Here is a 20,562-nt window from a genome sequence, read left to right on the forward strand (position 1 = left end):
CATGGTGAGATCGGAAATGACTGAAGCCAAGCGCACTGATGCGTATCGGTGTATGTAGGCGATGACCCCCCCTCCCTCCCTCTTCCTTGGTGTCTGCACGGGGCGACCTATCAGAAGGGTAGACACAGAGATTTACTGCCGGTGTACCTCCACTGGGTATGCGGTACTGACGTGTGCATACTTGGGGTAGCAAATCCGTCACCTCCCTCGATTAAACTTCCTCTCTTGAAGACGTTCACCTCAGCTTCATGCTGCTTTCATTTCTCTACCCCTTCCGTCTTGTCCCTCATAACCCCCCTTCCCTCCCCCCAACACACACACCCACACGCAGGCCTCAGGGGAAAACGACAAACTCGACAGCATCAGTGGAAAGCCTTCAACAAGAGAGACACGTACAGTTCATAGAATTATCGCACCGAAGTGTCCAAGGCCAGACAAGAGTATCCCTCAAACACCTATTCACCTCTACTCGGTCCCTTCTTCTTTCCCTCTCTCCCATTAGCACGCCCTGGTCCTTCGAACAGCAGCCCACTTGCACTTGCAGCTGCAAAGTTTGTCATGCTACGCCGTAGCTTCACGCTTCGTCGGGTGAGCCCCTTCTCACTCTTCCAGAAGCACTTGGGTAAGACTGGTGTATTGAAGGGTCTCAAGAATCCTTTTAAGAAATCATCGGAGCTGTACCGGAGGCTCTCTACGCCGGAGCGGAAGATGTTCGAGGAGCGCGCGCGCCGAGTGACATACCCTGCCCTTGACGCGTACAACCGCTTTCAGAAGCAGTACGCGTCCCGCTTCGTGCACTTGCCCATGAAGCAGCGCCAGCGCAAGGTGGCCCAGGTGTGGGCGGAGTTGAAGATGAGTGGGAAGTTGAAGATCCCCAAGGTCGCTGCGCGCAAGATCAAGGCGGCGGCGAAGAAGAAGGTGGCGAAGAAGAAGACGAATCGGTCGATCTCGACGCCCTCAAAGGTGGCTGACAAGAAGTCTTTGAAGTAGAATACCCACTGAAGGAATGCGCGTATTTCGTGCTTTGATCCCTCTACCATAGAACTGTAGCCAAGGGCAAGCAGGTGGGCTTGGCAGGGAGTTGTGAGAGAGGAGGAGGGGGGAGGCGGTGGTAGGCCCCCCCTGGGCTGCGTGAAGCTCTGCTGCGCACGTACGCATATGGGCCGCTCTGTTTGTACTTTAAGCGGGTCGACAGGCGTAGTCAACGCCGCGAGAGAGCGGTTGCTGCACACTGCTGTGTTCTGCTAGTCGGTCCTTCTGTCCTCCCTCTCCCAGTCCCCCTAACTCGCCCTTTGCTTGGCTTGCACGCACCTCGCACACATTTACTTGATAGAAGAGTGAAGAGAGTACCATCAGGGCTGTGGTGGTGTTTAGTCTTCTTCTCTTCTCAGTCCTCCGCGCTTTTCTCGCTTCTCTTCAGAGTACATTTTATTTATTTATTTATTTCATGGGGCGGGCGCAGGGGTGGGGCGGAGGAATTGGCGGTCGCCTAGAGGCCAACGGGAAAAGTGATGAGTGTTTTACTCTTCGTCTTTTGTGCAGTGGGGCCCCTCGACTTGCCCTATACGGAGGCGGCGACCCACTTAGCTCGCCACCCTTGTCCCACCCACCTTCCCTCCCTCTGTTCCTACCTCTTTTTTGCTTAACGCCGGATCTCTGGGCGGCACGATGTTCATGGGTGTATGCCTGTCTTCGCCGGCGACCTTCAGTGCTACTTTTTTCGTTTGTTTGCTTCCCCAACTAGAACGTCGTGACTGACGCGCTGTGGAATTCCGCAGCGAGGTGAAGACAAGAAGCGAACGTACAGAATGACAATGTCGAAGCGTGCGTTGCTTGTGGAGGGCGCGCGTGTGGCGAGCTGATGCTCTGATCTGGCGAGACCAGCTTGTGGGGTGAGTGGGGCGCGGGGGGGGGGGGAAGGACCACACCTACAAGTACACAAGCACACAGATGCTCTCTGCTGTTGCGTGCGTGGGCAGATCCCCCTTTCGGTGCTGCTTACGCCAGGGTTTGCAACCTGGTTCGCTGCGCAATCTCTCTTTTCGTAGAGACGCCTTCACGTGGGACGATGGCTCCCGGTGCCAAGGCGATACATTATGACGCGCGCTTCGCAGGTGCCGAATTCGCTCATCTTTTATTGGTCAGTTTGCTCATCTCTCTTCTTTCCGAATGGAGCGCTGTACTTTTGTGTCCCCCGCCCTCTCTCTCTCACCCTTCACTCGTCTCTCTTGCCAAACATGCAACCCCCCCCCCCCCACCACACACACACCACGCCCGAACATGTGTCGCGTTCATCGCATACTCATCCGCACTGACGCATTGCCATTGGGCCAACTCCTGTTCTCCTTCTGCGTCTTTGTTATACCTTTTCGAGAGCCGGGTTGCTCCACTGTCGCTTTTCACTCGCGCCATCTCCCGCCTCGCTTCGGTCCCTCGCACTTGTTGGACCCTCGGCTTCATCTCTTTCGTTTTTCCTTCTCACTCTTGTCGCCATACCAGCTTCCTCATTTCCATTCATACAGTCACCTGTGTGCCCCTGCCTGTGTTTCTCTCTCTCTGTTCTCGAGCGTGGTTCATACCGCCCGCAGCACGGCTTTGACTCCTGTCTATTCTCTCTTGGACACATCGAGGTAGACCGGCTGCGTGCTCGTAAAGGCGCACCTCCTCTCTTCTTCCTCAGTGCAACTTACGCACTGGGCGACACTTTCGTTTCTTTTTTTTTCCCCTACCGTCGCCATGCCAGCAAAACCGGCGCAGGACTTCTTCTCCCTGGACGCGAACGGACAACGCGAAGCGCTCATCATTATTAAGAAGCTGCAGTGTAAGATTCTGTACAGTGACAAGTACTACGATGATGTGTTCGAGTACCGTCATGTGATTCTCCCGAAGGATCTCGCCCGTCTCGTCCCCACCAGCCGCCTCATGAGTGAGATGGAATGGCGTCAACTCGGCGTGCAGCAGTCGCAAGGGTGGGTGCACTACATGATTCACAAGCCAGAGCCTCACGTGCTGCTTTTCAAGCGTCCTCGGACGTAAGAGAAAAGGAATCACCAAAGAACGGGAGCCAAAAGGCGCGCAGTCGCATGAGCGCGCCAGGAGAGATGATCGGGAGGGGGCGATTGACGGTGGGGGGAAGCGTGAAAAAGAGTAGGCGGCGCTATTGACTATCACTCAAACTGTGCACAGCGCCTTGTTACCTTTTCCAGCCCTCGCCGCTTATCCTTTCCTCACACCTCTCTTCTTTCTCCGACTGTTTCTCTCTTCCTCAGTCTGTATCGTGTTGGCTCTCACTGCGGTGATCAAGCTCATCGTCTCCTTTCATCATGGTGTGTTGCATGCTCGCTCATTAGTTTCTCTGTCTCACCGTTTCGCATTGCTCACCGACTCGTCATCGATCTGCCCTGGGCCCCCCTTTTCCCAGCCTCCTCCCCTCCCCCTCTCTCTTTCTGCACTTTTCCTTACCTCCGGGTTTCCTCCCCCCTACCTCCATTAGACAACACATAGAGTGGTTTCTGTTCTCCGTTGGTGTGCTGTGTTGCATTCGCTGCTCACTAGTGCGTGTCTTCTTCTCCCTGTGCTGTGCATTGTGGCTTCTTACGAGGAACGCTTTGTCCTGTTGATTTGGCCCTGCGAGTATTTTGCTGTGTTCCTTCAGTATTGTTTTGTTTGCTGGCGGGCTGAGGCGAAGAACGGTGCGGCTGCGTTTTTATAGCCGCCTTGGCGCGTGCGGCGACGGGATGCGGGTTTGCTGGGCGAAGGTAGGCGAGTCTTCCTGAATGCAGAAATCAAACAGACGTACTGGCAAGACGAAGATGAAAATGTTATAGCAGCAGTCGCTCGCGGCCCCCGTTGCACTGTCTATCGGTCGCGAGGGATGAGAGCGAGTTGCGTGTGTGCGTATGTGCACAATTCTCCGGTACGCTACAGCGGCTCGGCTGCGTTTTGCCAGAGCTTTTTTTTTTCTTTCGTATTTTGAACAGCTTGCGCGGCCGTCGTGAACTGCCGCGTGGCTTCCGTACTGTGCCAGCTTCGACGGTTAAGAGGGCTGAGCGGCCGTCTGTGTCGGGTAGGTGTGCAGAGCCCGGCGTCCACGACTTGCGTCATCTTCCAGCGATTTTCTTGTCGGGAAAGTAGAAAAATGCCTCACGACACGCGCCTGCACCTCCTTTTCTTCTGTAATGTGTACGACAGTCGCCCTTCTTCTTCCCTTCCCGGCGAACGATTGCCAGCGTTGCTGTGCATGGCCGCCGCCACTGTCCTCCCGCTTCGTTTCTCAGAGCAGAAGCCCACCCACTAACATAGAAGTACACATGCAAGGACGCATCGGCCTCTGAGAAGACCACCTGCAAAGACAGTCAGATCGACGATGAACGGGCGCCAAACACAACTCATCTGCGTCACGGTGGCGGCTGCCAGTCTGCTGGGTGCGCTCAGCTACGTTGCGTACAGGCAGCTGAGCCAGGATCGCCCCGGCAGCCTGGGCGGAAAAGCGCAGGCGTCCAAGTTTCCTGTACGTGCGCCTGCCGCTGCTGCCGATGCAGACGCCTTAACACCCGGACCTCAGGTCCCCATCGAGCTCCCTGCCGAGTCACCATATCTGGCAGCGGACAGAGGCAAGGCCCTGAAGCTGCTAAACGTGCTGAAGCAGGAGGCCAACATTGCCTTCCAGGAGGGCCGCTTCGAAGATGCACTGCGTGGCTATCAGGACTGCATCGAGGTTACGTCGGTCCTTGGTGCCGCAGACACGGAGGCTGTCAAGACGGAGCAGATTGTGCGTGCGAACGTGACAATGGTGTGCATCCGCATGCACGAGTACGACGCGGCGCGTGCAGTGGCGACGATGCTGCTACAGGACGCCGCGGTAGCGCTCCCAGAGGACCTCAAGGTGAAGGTGCTCTACAGGCGAGGGCTGGCCAGCAAGGCGCTCAACAACCGCACAGCGGCGCTTGCGGACTTCAACGCTGCTGTGCACTTCTCAAAGGACCACCGGAATCCGGTGGTGGAGAAGGAGATTGCACTGCTGCAGAGAGGCGATGCATGAGCGGTGTTGTGGGGGCAAACCCAAGGGGAATATGAATGCGCTTGTCACCGGTTGGAGGGGACGACATGCAGACGTACTGGCCTCTGCGCAGACTCTCTACCTAGCGAATCCCTGCAAAGTAAGCAGTTCGCTAATGGTGATGCCATGATGATACAGGTCTGTACTGGCGTGTATGGCGTTACCAATTCAAAGTAGCACTTGTGTGAACCGGGAATCATTGCTGTTGCTTCACAACAGCGTAAGGTAGCGCTTGGCGCGCGTGTGTGCACGGCGCGGGAAGCGATTCATCCACTCACACCCTTCATACAGCATGAATGAGCCTGACTCGAGTACTCGCGGGGCAGCGCGGTGGGCTGCTAGGAACTTTCCACCTTCACCGCCCTCTGACTCTCTACGCGCGCCCTCCACTTTCCCGTCTTCCTTTCACGCCCCCTTGCCTCCTCTTCGCGGTTCAGCACAGCAGCATCTGCGCTTCATAGCGACCTCATGTCTTGGTTCCTGGCATACTAACTACACTACCCTCGTCAGACACACGGACTTCGACGTTAGTGTGCTCTTCCTTCATAATTAAAACTGCCGTCTTTTTGTCTGCCGTCATTCTCAGCTGCTTCTGCAGATGCTCACGCCGGTGTTCGACTGCAGTCAAGAAGGCGGCTTCGTCGTCATTCGCCTCTTCCTCTCCGCCATCTGCAAAGTAATGAACGCCGTCTTTGACATCCACGAGACGCAGTTTACTTTCTACTGCTCCCCGTACTACTTACGCCTGCGTTTTGACCAATGCCTGGGGGAGGGCAGGGGAGAGCGGGCTACGTACGACTTGGAGACGTGCGTGCTCACAGTGTACCTGCCAAAGGCAGACGCGGCGGAAGTCTTCACGAAGCTCGATAACCCGGCCTACCTCATTGCTACGGAGAAGCAGCGCGCTTCGCTTATTCAGGTCCTCGGCGGTGCCAACTCGAGCGACGCTGCCACCGGCGCGGGTGACGAGCTGGAGGAGACCGAGTACGTACAATCCTCTCCGGATGCCACTGCGGCAGTCGGCGCCGCCGACAGGAGCGAGAGCCTAGCACCTGAGGAGCAGTGCAGCTACGGCTTTGCGAACGCGTTTAGTGGACTCTTCCAAAAGCTGGATACAGATGTTGTGCGCGAGGTGGTGAGCCTGCGCTGTAATCCCGAGTGCACCACCCGCGAGGAGCGCCGGCGATTGCGCCTCGCTGCGGAGATGAGCGACTTTGACGTGGATGCGCTGCTTTTCGCCGTCGAGGATGCCGAGGGGGAGGTAGCGCAGGTGCTACGGTACGTCCCTACACACATGAGGGACTTTCAGAATGCTCTGCAGGACAGCACTACCGGGCCGGGAAGAGAGCCAGTGCTGCCGCAGGTGGTGGTTGCAAGTATCCCTGACGCAGACGGGTGCGCTTCGTGTCGGTGCGACGCAGATCCGCTAGAGGAGGAGGAGAGCACGCTTCTCGGAGGCGATGATGCGCGACCCGTCACAGTGTGGAGCGGCAACGTTGCCGACTTCAAGAAGCCACTCATCGAGGAGCTGCACCCTGTTGTCAACGTCGAGCGAGAGTCGGCATCATCAGCGACGGTGGCTGGTGCGGTTGCTTCCGCTGTGTCTTCTCAAACTGCCACTAAGACTTCTGTGCCGCCTGAGCCACGCACGCGGTTGGCGATTCCCCGAGTGCGCCCGTCGCTGAAGTTCACTCGAGACGAGACAGAGATTCTAATGCGGCTAAAGCTGCCCCGGCTGCTTTTCCCTCCCTCACAGGCAGAAGTGGAGGCACTGACTGCCGATCTTCTCTTTAGCGAGGCCTACGACGACCTCGTGACGGAGGGCAGCGGCTGCAGCGAGTCGCTATGGAACCTCACGCAGCTGAGTCCGGCCCTTTCCTACCTCGATCCGGCCGACACGCTCTACGACGCGTGCGTCGCGTTTGCACGCCGCGCACTGGTGTACCCGCTGCATCGCCACTGTGCACTGCTGCAGCGGGTCTGGGCGGTGGTGGGCACACGGCTACTGCTGGGGCGTAACTACACTCTCCGTGCTCTTTTACGCGTGCGTATCATTCTCTCGCATGCGGAGCACAAGCACCTCTTGTCGACCATCTACCTGGACCCTCTGATTGCGTACTGGATGCACGTTCCCACGGCGGACGATTGCCTGATGCGCATGGGTCTTGAGATTCACCAGCACGTCTCCCGCATAAAGTCGACGACAGTGTCAAAGTCTGGGGCGCCCGCTTTGCATTCGATGTTAGTGGATGCCGATAGAGTGACGCTCTACCCGCTCACGCTGGCGTATTTTGGACTCCCGCTCTCTGAGGAGAGGGAGGATGACCGGTAGGGGAGGTGATGGTTTGTGTGAGTTTGTCTCTCTTCTGTGGCAGTGACCCGCTTCCGTCTGGTTTGGCACCCTGTGGGAGTATTGATGGCGTGTTAGGCTCCAGCAGCAAACGCCTGCTGCATTGCCAACGCACCGAAGGGTGGGAGAAAAACACTACGGAATGCCGCGCCTCCGCGTGCGTCAAGATGCCCTCTGTGTCTTTGGCGGTGCTCGCCTTCTACGACTGCGTCCGTGAGTCCCTTCTCGTCCTTTGTGCTCCATCGCTCACAGCTGTGGCGTCACATCCACATATGAAGAAGTGCTTGTGCCACTTCACGAGTGTACGACAGCGATCAAGGCTGGATGGGGTGGGTAGGCGGTCGCCTTGTCGAGGCAAGCGTGCATGGATCGAGCAATGCGGATCGCATTGCGGAGCGCTCTGTATCGCTCAAAAGGTGCCACTGTTCTACCCCCATTTGCCACGTTGTTGGTCTCTGAACTCCGCCGCACGGCCGCCCTCCATCCTCATGCGCGGCTTTTGACAGCACCTCATCCATGCAAGGTACCCCGTCAAAGGGGGAGGAGGTTTCATGCTGCCTGCACCTACACCTGCACCTACGCAGAGAGGGTCCATAGACCGCAGACATGCCGAAACGCGGGAAATAATGCTCCTCAGAGTCACCCATCGCCAGTAAGGCACTGCTTTTTCCCCTTTGCTCTGTAAACAAACGCCGCTCACACAGGGGCGCACTCGAGGGGGCGCACAGTCGCGCGCCGACCATTGCACAAAAAGTGAAGCGAAACAATACCGGTATCGCCAGCTGTGTTCAGCACCATAGATGAGCTTCACTACCGCGAGTCCTCCCGTTCCCTCCAGCGGTGGAACTGCTGAGTCGACCGCCGTGGGCGGAGTACCAATAGAGGTGGCGTCCATGTTTTACACTGGCATCAACGAGCCGAGGCCCACCTCGATGAATTTCTCCTTTGACGGCCTTCACTTCGTGTCGGCGCATACGGACGACGCCGTCCGTCTCATCGATGTGGGCAACATGACGAACACAGACGTGATCATCTGCGACGCGTTTGGCGTGCACAACGTCCGCTACACCCACTCCAGCAGTGTCGTGTGTGTCGCGCCGCGGTTTCACTTGGACGGCCACCTACACCTTCTCAACACGGAGACGTCGCAGTTCTTCGGCGAGATGGCGTACCTCAACGACGCCGAGTCGGAGATTTTGCCAGTGGCGAACACGCCAGTGTACTCCACTCTTGCTCAGTGCCCGGCAACAGACGTGATAGGCGCGGTGGTGGCAGCCAAGGGTCGGCTAGCCCTTTTCCACCCTCTCATCTCTGGCTGCATTGCTGCGACACCGGAGCGATCTATCGTAGGCAGTAGAGTCTGCGTGCAGTTTAGCCTGGACGGTCATCGCATCGCCATCGGCGACGACCACCGCATCACCCTTCTCGATCGACGCAACCTATTCCAGGCACCGCATGTCGTGCTGGAAAACAAGCGCGTCTTCACCACGTCAGCGTCGCTAACGAGATGCAAAGGGCTCGAGTTTAGCGCCGATGCGAGTCGCTTGCTGCTCACCTCGTCGAGTGGCGAGGTTGTGGTGTACGACTGGCAGCGCGACGAGACGGTTGTGAACTACTTCCACGGCGACGCGAAGCGACACTTTCTCGGCTCTGCCGACGCCATTGGCGCGCAGTACGTCTTTCCGTATCAGACCGCCTCGCCCATTCTACAGCTCACCTCGTCCATGACTGGAGGCCGGCATCTGCTCGTGTATGCCGGTTGCCACTCTAATTCGGTGTACCCGACCCGACACGGGCGACTTCTGTATGAGCTGCAGTCCAAGGACAGCGATGTACCGGTTGCTGTCGCCGTGAACCCACGGCTACAGCTAGCGGCTACTGCAGCACGGAGCATCACATGGTGGGCTTTTCACAGCTCTGTAGTCGAGGCTTACGCGAGACCGACGCAGGCGGGCACGATTGCGGCCGACTGAGGAGGCGACAGGCATCGCCGCTGGAGTGGGGAGGGCGAAGGAGACACTCGTACATAAGTGCGATGCGCCCCGCACTTGTGGATGCTGCTGCTGGCTCCCCTCTCTTCCCAAACGCGTCACGCAGAAGCTCCTGTTAGGTTGATTCAAACTCTAAAGCTTACCATGCGAGGCTGCCTGTCCCCGTGGCAGTATTTCTGCCTTGGGTTTACTCTGTGGCGCCTACTCAATCACGCGTGGCGAGTCCTGCCGCGCGACTCTAAGCTTGTACTTCCCTGTTTCGCTGAAGGATTTGACCGGTGTCGCCTCATCAATGCGATGCAGCAAGGGTCACTTCCTTTTTGTTTCGTGGCTTGGTTTTCTCAGCTGTTCAGTGAAAGGGCATAGGAATACGTGTGCCGTTGCACGTGGAGCAAAGTAGGTTGGTGCGCAACCCGCTCCTTTCCCCCCATCTTCAACTCTCTTTGCTGCTCTTCGTGAACGCTCTCTCTGCCCTTCTCTCCTGCACTTTACCGATGCGGTTCATGACACATCCCCATACGCGCGTCTTGTATATCTTTCCCCTCGACCCCACACTCTTCGCCGCCGCCGCCGTATCGCTGTCGTTTGTGTCGATCTGCATATCCCTACTTCGCTTTCTTTTCGAATGGTGCCGCCATCCCATCTACAACGGTGAACGTCACCTCCCGCCTCACGTATACGCGGGTACCCACCCACCTCTCTCACAGGAACCCGACAGGCTCACCTACACGACCGCCCTCAGGCACCGAGCGAGGACACCGGCACGCAGGCAGACGCGCATTTATTGTCGGCAGGTCCGCACGTTGCGAAACACAAGCAGACGCAGTTACCTTCATTCTTTGGAGAATTAGTGGCGGAGCACAGAGGGAACCAAGAACCCAGCACCCTGTGTCTTTGTGCGGCAAGCAACCCTCCGTCATCGCTGCCTACGCCGCTTCCTCTCTCTCTCTCTCTGTGCGAGTGGACCGCTGCGTGTCATTTCGGTAACACAGGCACGTCCATCTCTCACCGACCAGCCCGCACGTCTGCTGCCGCACCTCTCGCGTGAGCGCTCACTCCTTTCGTGGCGTGGGCTCATCTCTTCACCAACGCTCCCTTTCGTTCTTCTCGACTGCGTGACACCAGCATTCCGTCACTTCTATCATTGCGACCCGTTCTTTCTCTTCTTGGTGTACTTTGACTTCATTCTCCCCTTTCCCCTGCAGGCCTGCCTGCCCGCCACTTCGATTCTGAGGTGTCCCGTGTCGTTCTGTGCGCTCTGCGCTCTCTACAACCTGCGTCGCGTCGTTACTTTGCACGGAGCCGCTTACTCCTCTCGTGTTTTTTACTTCACTTCGCGTTCAAACACGCTCGCCGCTCGGTCGTCAGGATGCGCTTCATCGAGAGCCAGAGGGAGGTGATTCACACCCTTCGCTTCCCCTTGCAGCACTCGGCGACGGACCGCAAGAGGGCCTACATGTTCCTGCTCGTGTACGTTTTGACCATTATTGCATTCGGCGGTAATCTTTTCCATTTCATCAGTGGCTGGATTGCTGCCACAGTTCTCCAGGTTGTCATGACCATATTGATCATGATCTATGCCTTTAACATTAACGACTACAGTGACAAGAGCATGAGCTCAATGGAGTGCGAGCGGGCCTGCAACCCGCTGCTTGATGCGTACGTTGCGCTACGTGCGGTGCAGGTGGTTCAGGCGCTCGTCTTGCGCAGCTTCCTGTGCACCTTCCTCTATGCTGTAGTGTTGATCGTAACACTATTCCGCATACGTCAGCAGAAGCTGTACGTGGACGCCGTGAACCTATGGCGCGAGGTGTCCCTATATGAGCGCGAAGGCTTTGTTTTCATAGCCATTGATGTGATGATGATTATCGTGCTGCTGATTGTGATGGTGTTCTCCATCGTCACGAAGTACTCCGAATGAGTCGTCGCCGCAACGCCGACGGGACGCATACGCATTCAGTGGTGCGATGGTGTTGCTGACCATGGACGGTCTTTTCTTCCCCCTCCCCGCCTCTTCTCTCGCTCTCTCACCCCTCATGCGCCACCACGCATGGGGGCACACCTTTCGGGAAATGTAAAGAGCGAAGAAGCGTTTCGCAGAAGAATGCGCGCTGGCGTCTGTGGGCACACGTGATGGGGGAAAAAGGGGCACGCGCAGTGGTGCGGCGAAACCGCAGGCGCCACTGTCGTTGTTCTTTGTAGGCCGAGTTGCTAACAAATGGACGAAAGGACAGCAGGGGCGTTGTGTTGCCTCCTGTGATGCGGAGTGTGGGGCTGTTGGTTGATTGGGTTGCGCTGCTCGCAGTTCTCGCCATTGTAGAAGATCATCTTGGCCATGTCCGTTGTATCTCGTTGAGTGTGTTTGCGTGTGCCGAGTGCTGCGTTTTGTTGTGTGGATGCGCTTGCGTACTTCCTCGCGTTGTGGACGCTTGTAACAAGCCACGCCAGCCCTAAAAGACAGCGACCCACCAGCTGCTGTTGCACGCATGCCCTGCGGCCTGACTGTGGAGAGGAAGTTGAGGTGAGGGTGTAATAGAACTTTGGAGTCTCGCTTCTGTGCGCGCCTTAGATTTGTTGGGGATATCTGAACACGTGTTAACCGTTCTTTTCTCTGAACAAAACGCCCCTGGGCACACCCACACGCGTATCAGAGTGGGATGCTCGCTGCTCTGCATTAGGTGAGCCCCCGACATCGAGTACGAAGACGCATTCAGTTCCTCTTTTGCCTTTCTCACGCACCCCTCTCCTCGGTGCCACTCTCTTCTCGACACCTCCCTCTGCTGTGTGCTGCTCTCACCTTGTGTGCTTCCTCTATTGCTTGTTTTGGCTTTCCTCGCGTCTTGCATGAAACCTCATCATACGTGCGCAAACACCTCAGCCTGCAACAAGCCGCGAGTCCGCATTTTCACAGTTCAGCTTTTATCTCACCCCATTTTTCCGCGTGGGAAAGAAACGTGTTCCTGCAAGAGATGAGTAGCACAAAGCGTCTCACTGATGCCTTCAGGCTTCAGTTTCAGTGGATTCCGGTGCTCATCACCGATCGAAGCCATCACACAAGCGGAGAGCGCAAACGCTCCGTCCTGTTTGCGGTGCTGCATGTCACGTTCCTGCTGGTTTTATGTGGCCACTTTGTGAGCGTAATGGCTTCGTGGGTGCTCGCGTTCATCCTGCAGGCCGGAGCGATGGGGCTGTGCGTGCTTCATCTCACCATACTTGAAGAATACGCGGATCGAATGAACAAATCACTGGAGCTAGAGCACGTGATCAACCCTCTCATCATCGCAGAGGCCTCCGTACGATGCTTTGCTTGCCTGCAGTGTGTCCTCAGTCGCTCGTGGCTACTTCTCCTTGCTGGCTGCGTAGAGATTGCGTACGACGTCTACGTGGTGCAGCACCGCTCTCTGCTGATCGACGGGACTACGATTTGGAAGGAGGTTGATATCTTTCGCACTGATGGGCGGCTCCGTGTGGCATATCAGCTGTTGATGATTCCTGTCTGCATCTTGTACCTCATCTTTTCTATTTACAGCTCGTAAGCAGGGAAGGGGGGCCTGCTGAACTTATGCGTGACGCGCGCGTTATCTATTCTTGCTGCAGCGGGTGACGAGGCTGATGCTGCGAGAGGCGCGCGGTCCCTCTCTTTCCCACTTCTTTGTGTTGCGCTCTGCTATGGTGCAGAAAGCGGCGACGGCTTTGATGTCGCACTACGCAAGCGTCTCTCGAGGTGATAGCCTACGAAAGAAGATGTACAATTACAAAGAGCGGGGACGGGCGCTACGAGGAACGGCGCTCGTTGAACGTGTCGGGGGGGGGGAGGTGGGGCAGTAAAGCCGTTGCTGTGCAAAGCACATGACCCCACGAGGCGGGTTACTAAGCGTATAGACGCTTTATCCAGGTCGTTCCACATTTACCTGCCTTCTCCACCCTTCCCTTATTTGCACATTTTCCTCCTCCGTGTTCTCTTCTCCACAGACTCACTTATTCCGTGGTGCGCAGTAGCAACAACACGTGTGGAGCGCTGAGAGCTGCACGGGGACACAAGCTCGTGCGGGAGATGTGATGTTTTGTCTCTTTCTCTTAACATTACGCTGTACAGTATCACCTTCCTGCATTCTGTCTTCTTTCTTCTGTCGCCCTCTTCAACAAAAGTGCTCGAACCAACCGGCTTAGCGACCGGGTGAGGTGAGCAGCGTCTTTTCACAGTTTTCACCTCCCACATCGGGTCTTTGTCACCCCCCAACAAAGCCACTTTGCTACCCGCTCTGATATATTCGTTGTGCACGACCTTCTTTCCCTGTCATAGGCGCTCTTGTACACGAGACGTTTGGCCACGGAGAGGCGAAGCTGATCACCGCAGAATTACCTTCGCCTTCCGTTTATTCTCCCCCTCCCCCTTTTCGTGTGTGCTCATCATGAGCCGCCTCTATCAGTGCAATGTCTGCGCGCGGCTGACGACGATGTCGCTGTGCCCTCGGTGCGAGGTGAGGACGAAGAGCTATGTCCCGACATTGGAAGAAATGCGCGCCGCGGTCAGCAGCAGCGATGGTCCTTCTGAAGCCGCGCAGAGAACACCCGCAGCCGTGTCCTTAACAGTCGCCGACGTCAACGCCCTTTCAAGTAGAGGTGACGCGGCTTCGGTAGGCGCGGCCGTCGGCCAACGGGGTGCGTTGACGCCGTCTCGCTCGGTAGGAGAGCTGGAGTCCGTGGTGGAGTCGCTGCTGCAAGAGAATGCGACACTGCGCGAGAAGCTGCAGCGCGATCGACGCCAAATGCTTCGATCTGCCATGGATATTCGTGACTTGCATGCAAGCCATAAGTGGATTAGGCAGAAGGACTTGAGCCGCATGGATGGGCTATATCGCGAGAACCAGAGACTTAGGGAGATGCTCAAGACGCAGGACAGTACCCAAGGTGCTGTCGATTCGATGTTGCCACATCCACCAGCTGCAACGGCGTCTCGTTCGTCATTACAGAGTCTTTGCTCTTCCCCTGAAGTGCCTGCCGAGGTAAAGGCGATGGGAGAAGACATGTCGGCGCTTCAGGCTGAGGTGGTACGTCTGCGAAGTTCGCTGGCGCTCAAGACGCAGCACCTGGATGACTTGTGGAAGCATGCGGAGCGTGCCGAGTGTTACGTGCAGGATTTACTGCAGAAGCTGGGGTACATGCAGGTCATTGTGCGAGAGGAGAGCTGCAGCTCTGCCCGCCTGTCCCACCATCTCGAAAGCGTTGAGCACCCGCTGGAGGACATCGCCTCCTTCGTGACCCTGCGCGGCCGCTCGAGCTCGGCGCAGCCGACCACATCCTATACCACCGCTGAGTCCTCATTTGCCACATTGGGTAGACAGGAGTATGTCAAGCGTGTCGCGAGTGTTGAGGGAGTCTGAGATGACATCGCCATTCAAGGTGTGTGTGTGTGTGGGAAAGCACCAGCTTTCTTGTTCTCCCGCTCCCGCTACTGGCTGCGCCTCGTCTCGCTCTCCAAACAGCGGCACCGCCGTGCCCATCGGGGATGGGGGAATGTTGCCGCTGCTTCGGAGAGAGCGAGAGAGGGAAACCAAGGATGAGGGGGAAGAGCAGCTATGCAGTACAGCGACTGGATACGAAGGAACGGGCAACGTTGCGTCTCTCTTTTCGTTGTGCCTGCGTGCTTCATGTCCGTCCTCTCTTCCTCTTGCGCTGTGAGATGTTCTTGTGAGGCTGAGCGGCGTGTGTGGGCGTCTCCCTGTGCCTCTGCTTTGCCGCCTTTGGTATTTTTCTTTGCTTTCGCTTCTCATTCCCTGCATTCTGCTGCGCCACCCAAGCCATGCCCAGCGGAGTTGAGTGTTCACATGTATCGCTGTGTGCCGGTGTGCGTGACGGCTTCTTTCGCCCCCTTTTTCCCTTTAAAGATGTCAACAGGCGGTCGGATGATAGACATGCGCATGTTTGCGGCGCTGTACCCCTTCTTCTTCTTCCCATCCACCCTCTTTGCATTCTTGTTCGTTATTTCACTAGCTGTACTGTGGGCAGGGTGACCAACAGGCGTCGTGAGTTTCTCTGCTTGTCGCTGATATAGGGTCACACTCCAGACTGATTCGTCTCTCCTCTTCCTCCTCCCCCTACTAAGGTGTTTGCTTTCTTCATCGAAGGATGGTGGGAAGCGAGAAGATGCCAAGCTGAATTGCGCTTCTCGAGCGGTGTTGCACGGCGCGGTGACGTTAAACGCCCCCATCATCAAAGAAAACAGAGCAAGGGAGGCAACAGGTACCAGTGGTCTTCTCCCCCACTCTTTACCCCCTCCCCAAATTCTGTGACAGGGTGTATGCAGTGACAAATCTGAAAGGAGTGAGAGCACTACTGTTTGAGATCACCCCCCGCACGCACCACACACACCATCGACGCATCACGAGTGCGCGTCTTTGAATATGGTATCCACGCTGAGAGATGATGTTGGCTGACTGAGGGGGGAGAGAAGGATGGGCGCAGGGAGCAAGAGGTACACTGTATGAGTGTATGGGTGCTGTTGCCATCTTTGGTTGTATTTCCTTGTGGTGGTGTTGGTTTTATGTGTGGGGGCGCTAGCCCAAGATACCCAGCCTCCCCCTTCCCCCGCCCGCTTGCCTCATGATGCATTCCTCTCTTCCTATCTCGCTGCTGTGCATACGTACTGTTCCACTCTCCCCCAATCCTGTTGTCATCTTTTATGCCCCTCTTTGCACGTACTTCGTGTGGCCCTCCCACCACACGCACCAACAGTCTCGCAGCAGCCCCGGAGGCGAAAGCAATAACAAAGGACGGAGGTCGTGCGCACACTGCTTGGCCATTGCCGTCGCGCGAGGGCGTACAGCGAACCCGGGAACCGTTCTTTTGTGCTCCTCCCCTTTTTGTTCTTGGGCGACGGCCGACCCTCCCCTCCCAGTGCACCCCTGTTAAGTTCGTTCTGGTTGTCTCCCTCCCTATAAATGTCCTCGAACACGGGCTCCAGCCTCTGTGAGGGTATTGTGCCGCTCGCGTCCCAAGCAGAGGACTTCATTACACGCTGTTTCTATGGCAAAGCGGGTGCTGAGTCGCGCCAGCGTGCCTTTGCGATGGGTTTGCAATCCCCGCTTTGGCTGTGGACGCACCAACAGATAACTCGCGACGCCGGCGTACCGAAGGGGCTGCGTAAGGTAATGCAGCTTGTTGAATGGATGCGCCGCCACGGCGCGGAGTCGCGACACATTGCCATTCTCGTGCCATTCTCGTGGAAGGCAATGTGCCAGCAGGAACTCCAGCAGCACAGTGCTCAGTTGGAGATGAAGGAGTGCCCGGTTGTTCTCGCCCACCACGAGCTGCCTGCGTTGAATAAACGAGACAATACCAAGTACCGGTACCGAGCAGTTCTCTACTTGATGGATGCGCTGCCCCGAAATTTAAGTGTGTCGGCGCCGCTTCTGGCAAGCGAGGAGCTCTTTATTTCGGAGGCGATGGGCGCGGCGATGGATGCGTTTGTGCTGTGTGCCGATGCGGGGTGGATGGCGCCTCAGCTGCAGGCGAAGTGGTACAAGATCTTCGTCACCAAGCTAGAAGACGTCCGCGCGGTCATCTCTTTCGACGCCACTACGACGACGCAGGCGGCCATGGATGCGGCCTCCGCGTACTTCCCCTCACTTGTAGGCCCCACGATCCCTCTGTGCTGCAGCAGGCACCCGAACCAGCGGCAGCTCGAGTATGGTCTTACGCGCATCGAGCCCTGTTGTAAGCATTTCTGCCTGCACCCGTACACATGCCGTCGCCCTGACCACATGTGCACGCGCACCTGTCACTATGGGGAGGACCACCTGACGTGCTCGTACGCCTGCGGTGCCACCCTCCCCTGCGGCCACCAGTGCCTTCTGGAGTGCGGTGCTCCATGTAACTGCTTCGAGGTGGTCGAGGTGCCGCTGACATGCTCGCATGAGAGGCTACTCGGGATGAATAAGGAAACACTCGAGCCCATTTACGGTGTGGTGCGCCACGTCTACAAAGGCGTGTGCCGCGACGCCGAGCTGCCGTGCGCCGTGTCGTACGAGACGGAGTGCGCGCGGTGCCTCGGTGTCTTCGCGGTGTCGTGCTTTGAGGCACAGGAGCAAGGCCACTCGCTAGCTCATAAAACACTGATCTGTGCAGCGTGCAAGCGCGGCGAACGCGAACTGCGGGCGAAGCTTCTAGGCGAGTTGCTTGCTGGTGTCGAGTCGCAGAAGAAAAAGGTCAAGGCGGAGCTTCAGCGGTCACTGCACCACCAGCGCAAAGCGGCAGCGCAGGGCCTTTTTCGGCCCGGCACCCGCGTGGAGATCGTCGACGCGACAAAGTGCGTGCCGCCGCTCTTCGCCGAGGATGACTTTCCCGGCCTGGAATTTGTGGACATGGAGGAGCCGACGTTCTTCCAGGAGATGGAGGGAGCCTACGGCACCTTTGTCAGCAATCATGTCGATGTGATGGACCGCAGCGAGGTGCGTAACCTTGTTCGGCTGCCTAGCGGCAAGCATGTGTTGGTGACGGATGGCGGGCTGCGCATGATACAGGCCCTGACAAGCAACATAACGCAAGCTGCGCCGCTCATGCTGACGTTCAAGGGAAGAGAGGACAGCGCTGTGGATGGGGCTGCGCTGGACAGCGCCGAGTTCGCGGCCGCCAAAATGATGCTGAACGGCGTGTATTACCTCTCTCAGCCGGTCGCATGTGATGAGGTGGCGGGGGCAGAGGCGCTCACGGACAAGGTCGTGCGCGTCGTGGAGCTTGACCCGCTGTCTTCCAAGAACGTTGTGGTGGAGTGTGAGCTTCATCGCGTCTTCGAGCGCCCCCAAGCGGAAATAGGTGATGTGCACAGCGAGTCCGCTCCTACTGGCAGTAGGGTGACGGACTCATTGAACGGGTCCCCAAAGCGGCGTCGCCTTGAGCTGGGCGCGGTGGATGTATCCCGGTACGAGTGCACCGAGCAGGTGGTGCGCCTTTCCGTTCCCATTGCAACACTGGAGCCGATGCCTGGTATGGTGGCAGACAAGTATGTGTTCGTCAGCTCCCCGGAGAGGCAAGTGCGCAACCCGCACGATATGGTGAAGATCGAAGCGATGCTGCGCAGTCTCAGTGGGCTGTCCTTGCCCACTGATACGCACGTGACAGCAGCACCAATCGACCCTGACACCCCGTACTCTCTTTTGAAGGTGGTGAACCCTCCCATGAACTGCGAGGCGGTGCGCAGTCCTTGCGCAGTGCTAAAGTACAATGATCCTCGTGTGTTGGTTCGTACTAACCTCGACAAGTTCCCGCACCGTCGTGGCGGCGGCACCCGCCACAATGGAGACTACGGTGCACCCCACCGCGGATTTGGCGTGCCGTCGGCCGCCGCTGCCTCTGCGCTACTCGTGGTGGTCCCTTTTGTGTTCACGGTGGCCGATGAACTGACGGAGGCGGAGGGGGCGCTGGATGCGGCGGCTCAGAAAATTTTTGAGCAGCGCCTGCAGGCCGAGCTGACGACCTCAAGCGAGGAGCTTGCCTTGCGCCATGAGGAGGAGGCTTTCCACGCACTACAGCAGATGCCGGAGGTCACCACGGCGGCGATGGCCGCTGACCTACACGCCTACAGCATTCCGATACCACTGCCAACCGCCGCCAAAGTGGCAGCAGCCCGGCAGAAAGCAATGGAGCTGCCGGTAGGGACACCCATCTCTAGTCGGCTTGCGCACGCCAAGGACAGGCTCCTTTGCAAGCAAGAGATGGTGCAACTGCCGCAGTGGGTGACGGCAATGACGGAGCGAGCTTACAAAGAAAGAGATTCGGACGCACAGCATATCAAGTACATTCACTCCTTGTGTCGATGAGGACACTCTCAAGAGCGCATATAATCTGCATGTGTCGTGGCGTGTATGGAGGTAGTTGATAGATGGTGGTGGAGGGTGGAGCCTTTTGGCGTCTTCTCTCGTGCCTGTCGCTGGTTTTCTGCTATGCTGTGCGCGTCTGTCCGTGTGTACTTCGGGGGCTGTGTTTGCGTGGACCACTGCTTTAGTGTGTGTCATCACAGCGGGTGGTGGTGGTGGTGGTGTGTGGGCGGCAACACGGTTTTTGGAGACGGAAGCGACTGTGAATACAAAGAGGCAGGTACGCACGCTCACGCCTGCTCGGATGTGCACACAGTGCACAACGCGCATCGGCCCCCTTATCCCTGTTCTCCTGATCATCCACAAACCACAAGGAAACAAAGCGAAAAAAACACACAGAGGCACGCTAGAAGCCAAAACGACGCCACTCTCGCTATTAGCAAACAGTGGGGTTACTCTGTGTGTGTGTGTGTAGATGCATGTGGGTCGGTGGCGTCCGCTTTGCCACCCCCTCACTCTCTTTCTTTCTCTGCCTGCACACTTGGGTAGTCGAGTGAATGTTGGATCTGAAAGCGAGGGGTGAGGGTACAGGCATGGGAGCGGCAGAGGCTCATTTCAAGAGAGAGGTGCAGCATCGCTGAGGAGTGTGAACTACTCTCCCGAGCGTAGACATCGCCGCCCGCGCGAGTGCTCGAGTGCATCGCATGCATACGCACACGCACACACAAACGCTTTAGCACCCGCCTCCTCTCCCTCTCTCATGCACCTCTCTCCGCCTCCTTGTTTGCTACATTGTTAATCGTTGTTCTGGACGTGCCTGTTGCCTAATTTTCTGTTTGCTTCGCTGATGGCGACCTGACTGCACTGATTTCCGGGGCTGGTGATGACCACCCGCGGTTCTCGCCCACAACACAACCCCGCAACTGACGCATTGGTGTGCACACACGCGCCCATACATGCGGGTGCATTGCGGTTGTTCGGTCGTGTGTGCCGCACATACGCACGTGCCACCGTACGGACTACCGTGCCGACACTCACACTACCCTGCCCCTATGTGCTGTGTTTTCATACATATACAACCCGCGCGGTGCTCATGCTGAGCTGCCAACGCTCGCTTTCTCTGGTGCGTTCTTAGGTGTCTACATCTAGGCCTACGTGTGCTTGTCTTCTCTGTGCCTCTGACTTTGCCGTAAAATCACCTCTGTGATGCGCCTTATGCATAACGAAAGGAGAGAGAGTAGGCTGTGGTGCCCCCTTTTAGTATCTCTCGCGCATATTTACCCCCTACGACATGTGCCTCCAGTGCAAAAATAAATCTGCAAGCCGTTGCGCCCCCCCCCCCCCCAC

The 20,562-nt window shown here is 57.3% G+C and overlaps 9 protein-coding genes across 9 annotated transcripts; all 9 read left to right on the forward strand.

Annotated features, from left to right (window-relative positions):
- Nucleotides 1-558: 558 nt before the first annotated feature.
- On the forward strand, nt 559-990 carry LPMP_323910 (kinetoplast DNA-associated protein, putative; the record flags this gene model as incomplete). The annotated part of the gene is made up of 1 exon (XM_010703770.1): nt 559-990. One exon carries the CDS (start codon nt 559-561, stop codon nt 988-990), a length of 432 nt encoding a protein of 143 aa, XP_010702072.1.
- Nucleotides 991-2,736: 1,746 nt separating this feature from the next.
- On the forward strand, nt 2,737-3,036 carry CKS1 (cyclin-dependent kinase regulatory subunit; the record flags this gene model as incomplete). Its single annotated transcript, XM_010703771.1, has 1 exon — nt 2,737-3,036. The coding sequence occupies one exon, from the start codon at nt 2,737-2,739 to the stop codon at nt 3,034-3,036; it is 300 nt and encodes a 99-aa protein (XP_010702073.1).
- A 1,330-nt stretch (nt 3,037-4,366) lies between these two features.
- On the forward strand, nt 4,367-5,041 carry LPMP_323930 (hypothetical protein; the record flags this gene model as incomplete). Its single annotated transcript, XM_010703772.1, has 1 exon — nt 4,367-5,041. One exon carries the CDS (start codon nt 4,367-4,369, stop codon nt 5,039-5,041), a length of 675 nt encoding a protein of 224 aa, XP_010702074.1.
- A 616-nt stretch (nt 5,042-5,657) lies between these two features.
- On the forward strand, nt 5,658-7,391 carry LPMP_323940 (hypothetical protein; the record flags this gene model as incomplete). The annotated part of the gene is made up of 1 exon (XM_010703773.1): nt 5,658-7,391. One exon carries the CDS (start codon nt 5,658-5,660, stop codon nt 7,389-7,391), a length of 1,734 nt encoding a protein of 577 aa, XP_010702075.1.
- A 911-nt stretch (nt 7,392-8,302) lies between these two features.
- Nucleotides 8,303-9,382, forward strand: LPMP_323950 (hypothetical protein; the record flags this gene model as incomplete). Its single annotated transcript, XM_010703774.1, has 1 exon — nt 8,303-9,382. One exon carries the CDS (start codon nt 8,303-8,305, stop codon nt 9,380-9,382), a length of 1,080 nt encoding a protein of 359 aa, XP_010702076.1.
- A 1,387-nt stretch (nt 9,383-10,769) lies between these two features.
- Nucleotides 10,770-11,321, forward strand: LPMP_323960 (hypothetical protein; the record flags this gene model as incomplete). Its single annotated transcript, XM_010703775.1, has 1 exon — nt 10,770-11,321. One exon carries the CDS (start codon nt 10,770-10,772, stop codon nt 11,319-11,321), a length of 552 nt encoding a protein of 183 aa, XP_010702077.1.
- A 1,048-nt stretch (nt 11,322-12,369) lies between these two features.
- On the forward strand, nt 12,370-12,936 carry LPMP_323970 (hypothetical protein; the record flags this gene model as incomplete). Its single annotated transcript, XM_010703776.1, has 1 exon — nt 12,370-12,936. One exon carries the CDS (start codon nt 12,370-12,372, stop codon nt 12,934-12,936), a length of 567 nt encoding a protein of 188 aa, XP_010702078.1.
- A 981-nt stretch (nt 12,937-13,917) lies between these two features.
- On the forward strand, nt 13,918-14,784 carry LPMP_323980 (hypothetical protein; the record flags this gene model as incomplete). Its single annotated transcript, XM_010703777.1, has 1 exon — nt 13,918-14,784. The coding sequence occupies one exon, from the start codon at nt 13,918-13,920 to the stop codon at nt 14,782-14,784; it is 867 nt and encodes a 288-aa protein (XP_010702079.1).
- Nucleotides 14,785-16,467: 1,683 nt separating this feature from the next.
- On the forward strand, nt 16,468-19,218 carry LPMP_323990 (hypothetical protein; the record flags this gene model as incomplete). Its single annotated transcript, XM_010703778.1, has 1 exon — nt 16,468-19,218. One exon carries the CDS (start codon nt 16,468-16,470, stop codon nt 19,216-19,218), a length of 2,751 nt encoding a protein of 916 aa, XP_010702080.1.
- Nucleotides 19,219-20,562: the final 1,344 nt, after the last annotated feature.

This window comes from Leishmania panamensis (genome assembly GCF_000755165.1).
Source record: "Leishmania panamensis strain MHOM/PA/94/PSC-1 chromosome 32 sequence".
Lineage (NCBI taxonomy): Eukaryota > Euglenozoa > Kinetoplastea > Trypanosomatida > Trypanosomatidae > Leishmania > Leishmania panamensis.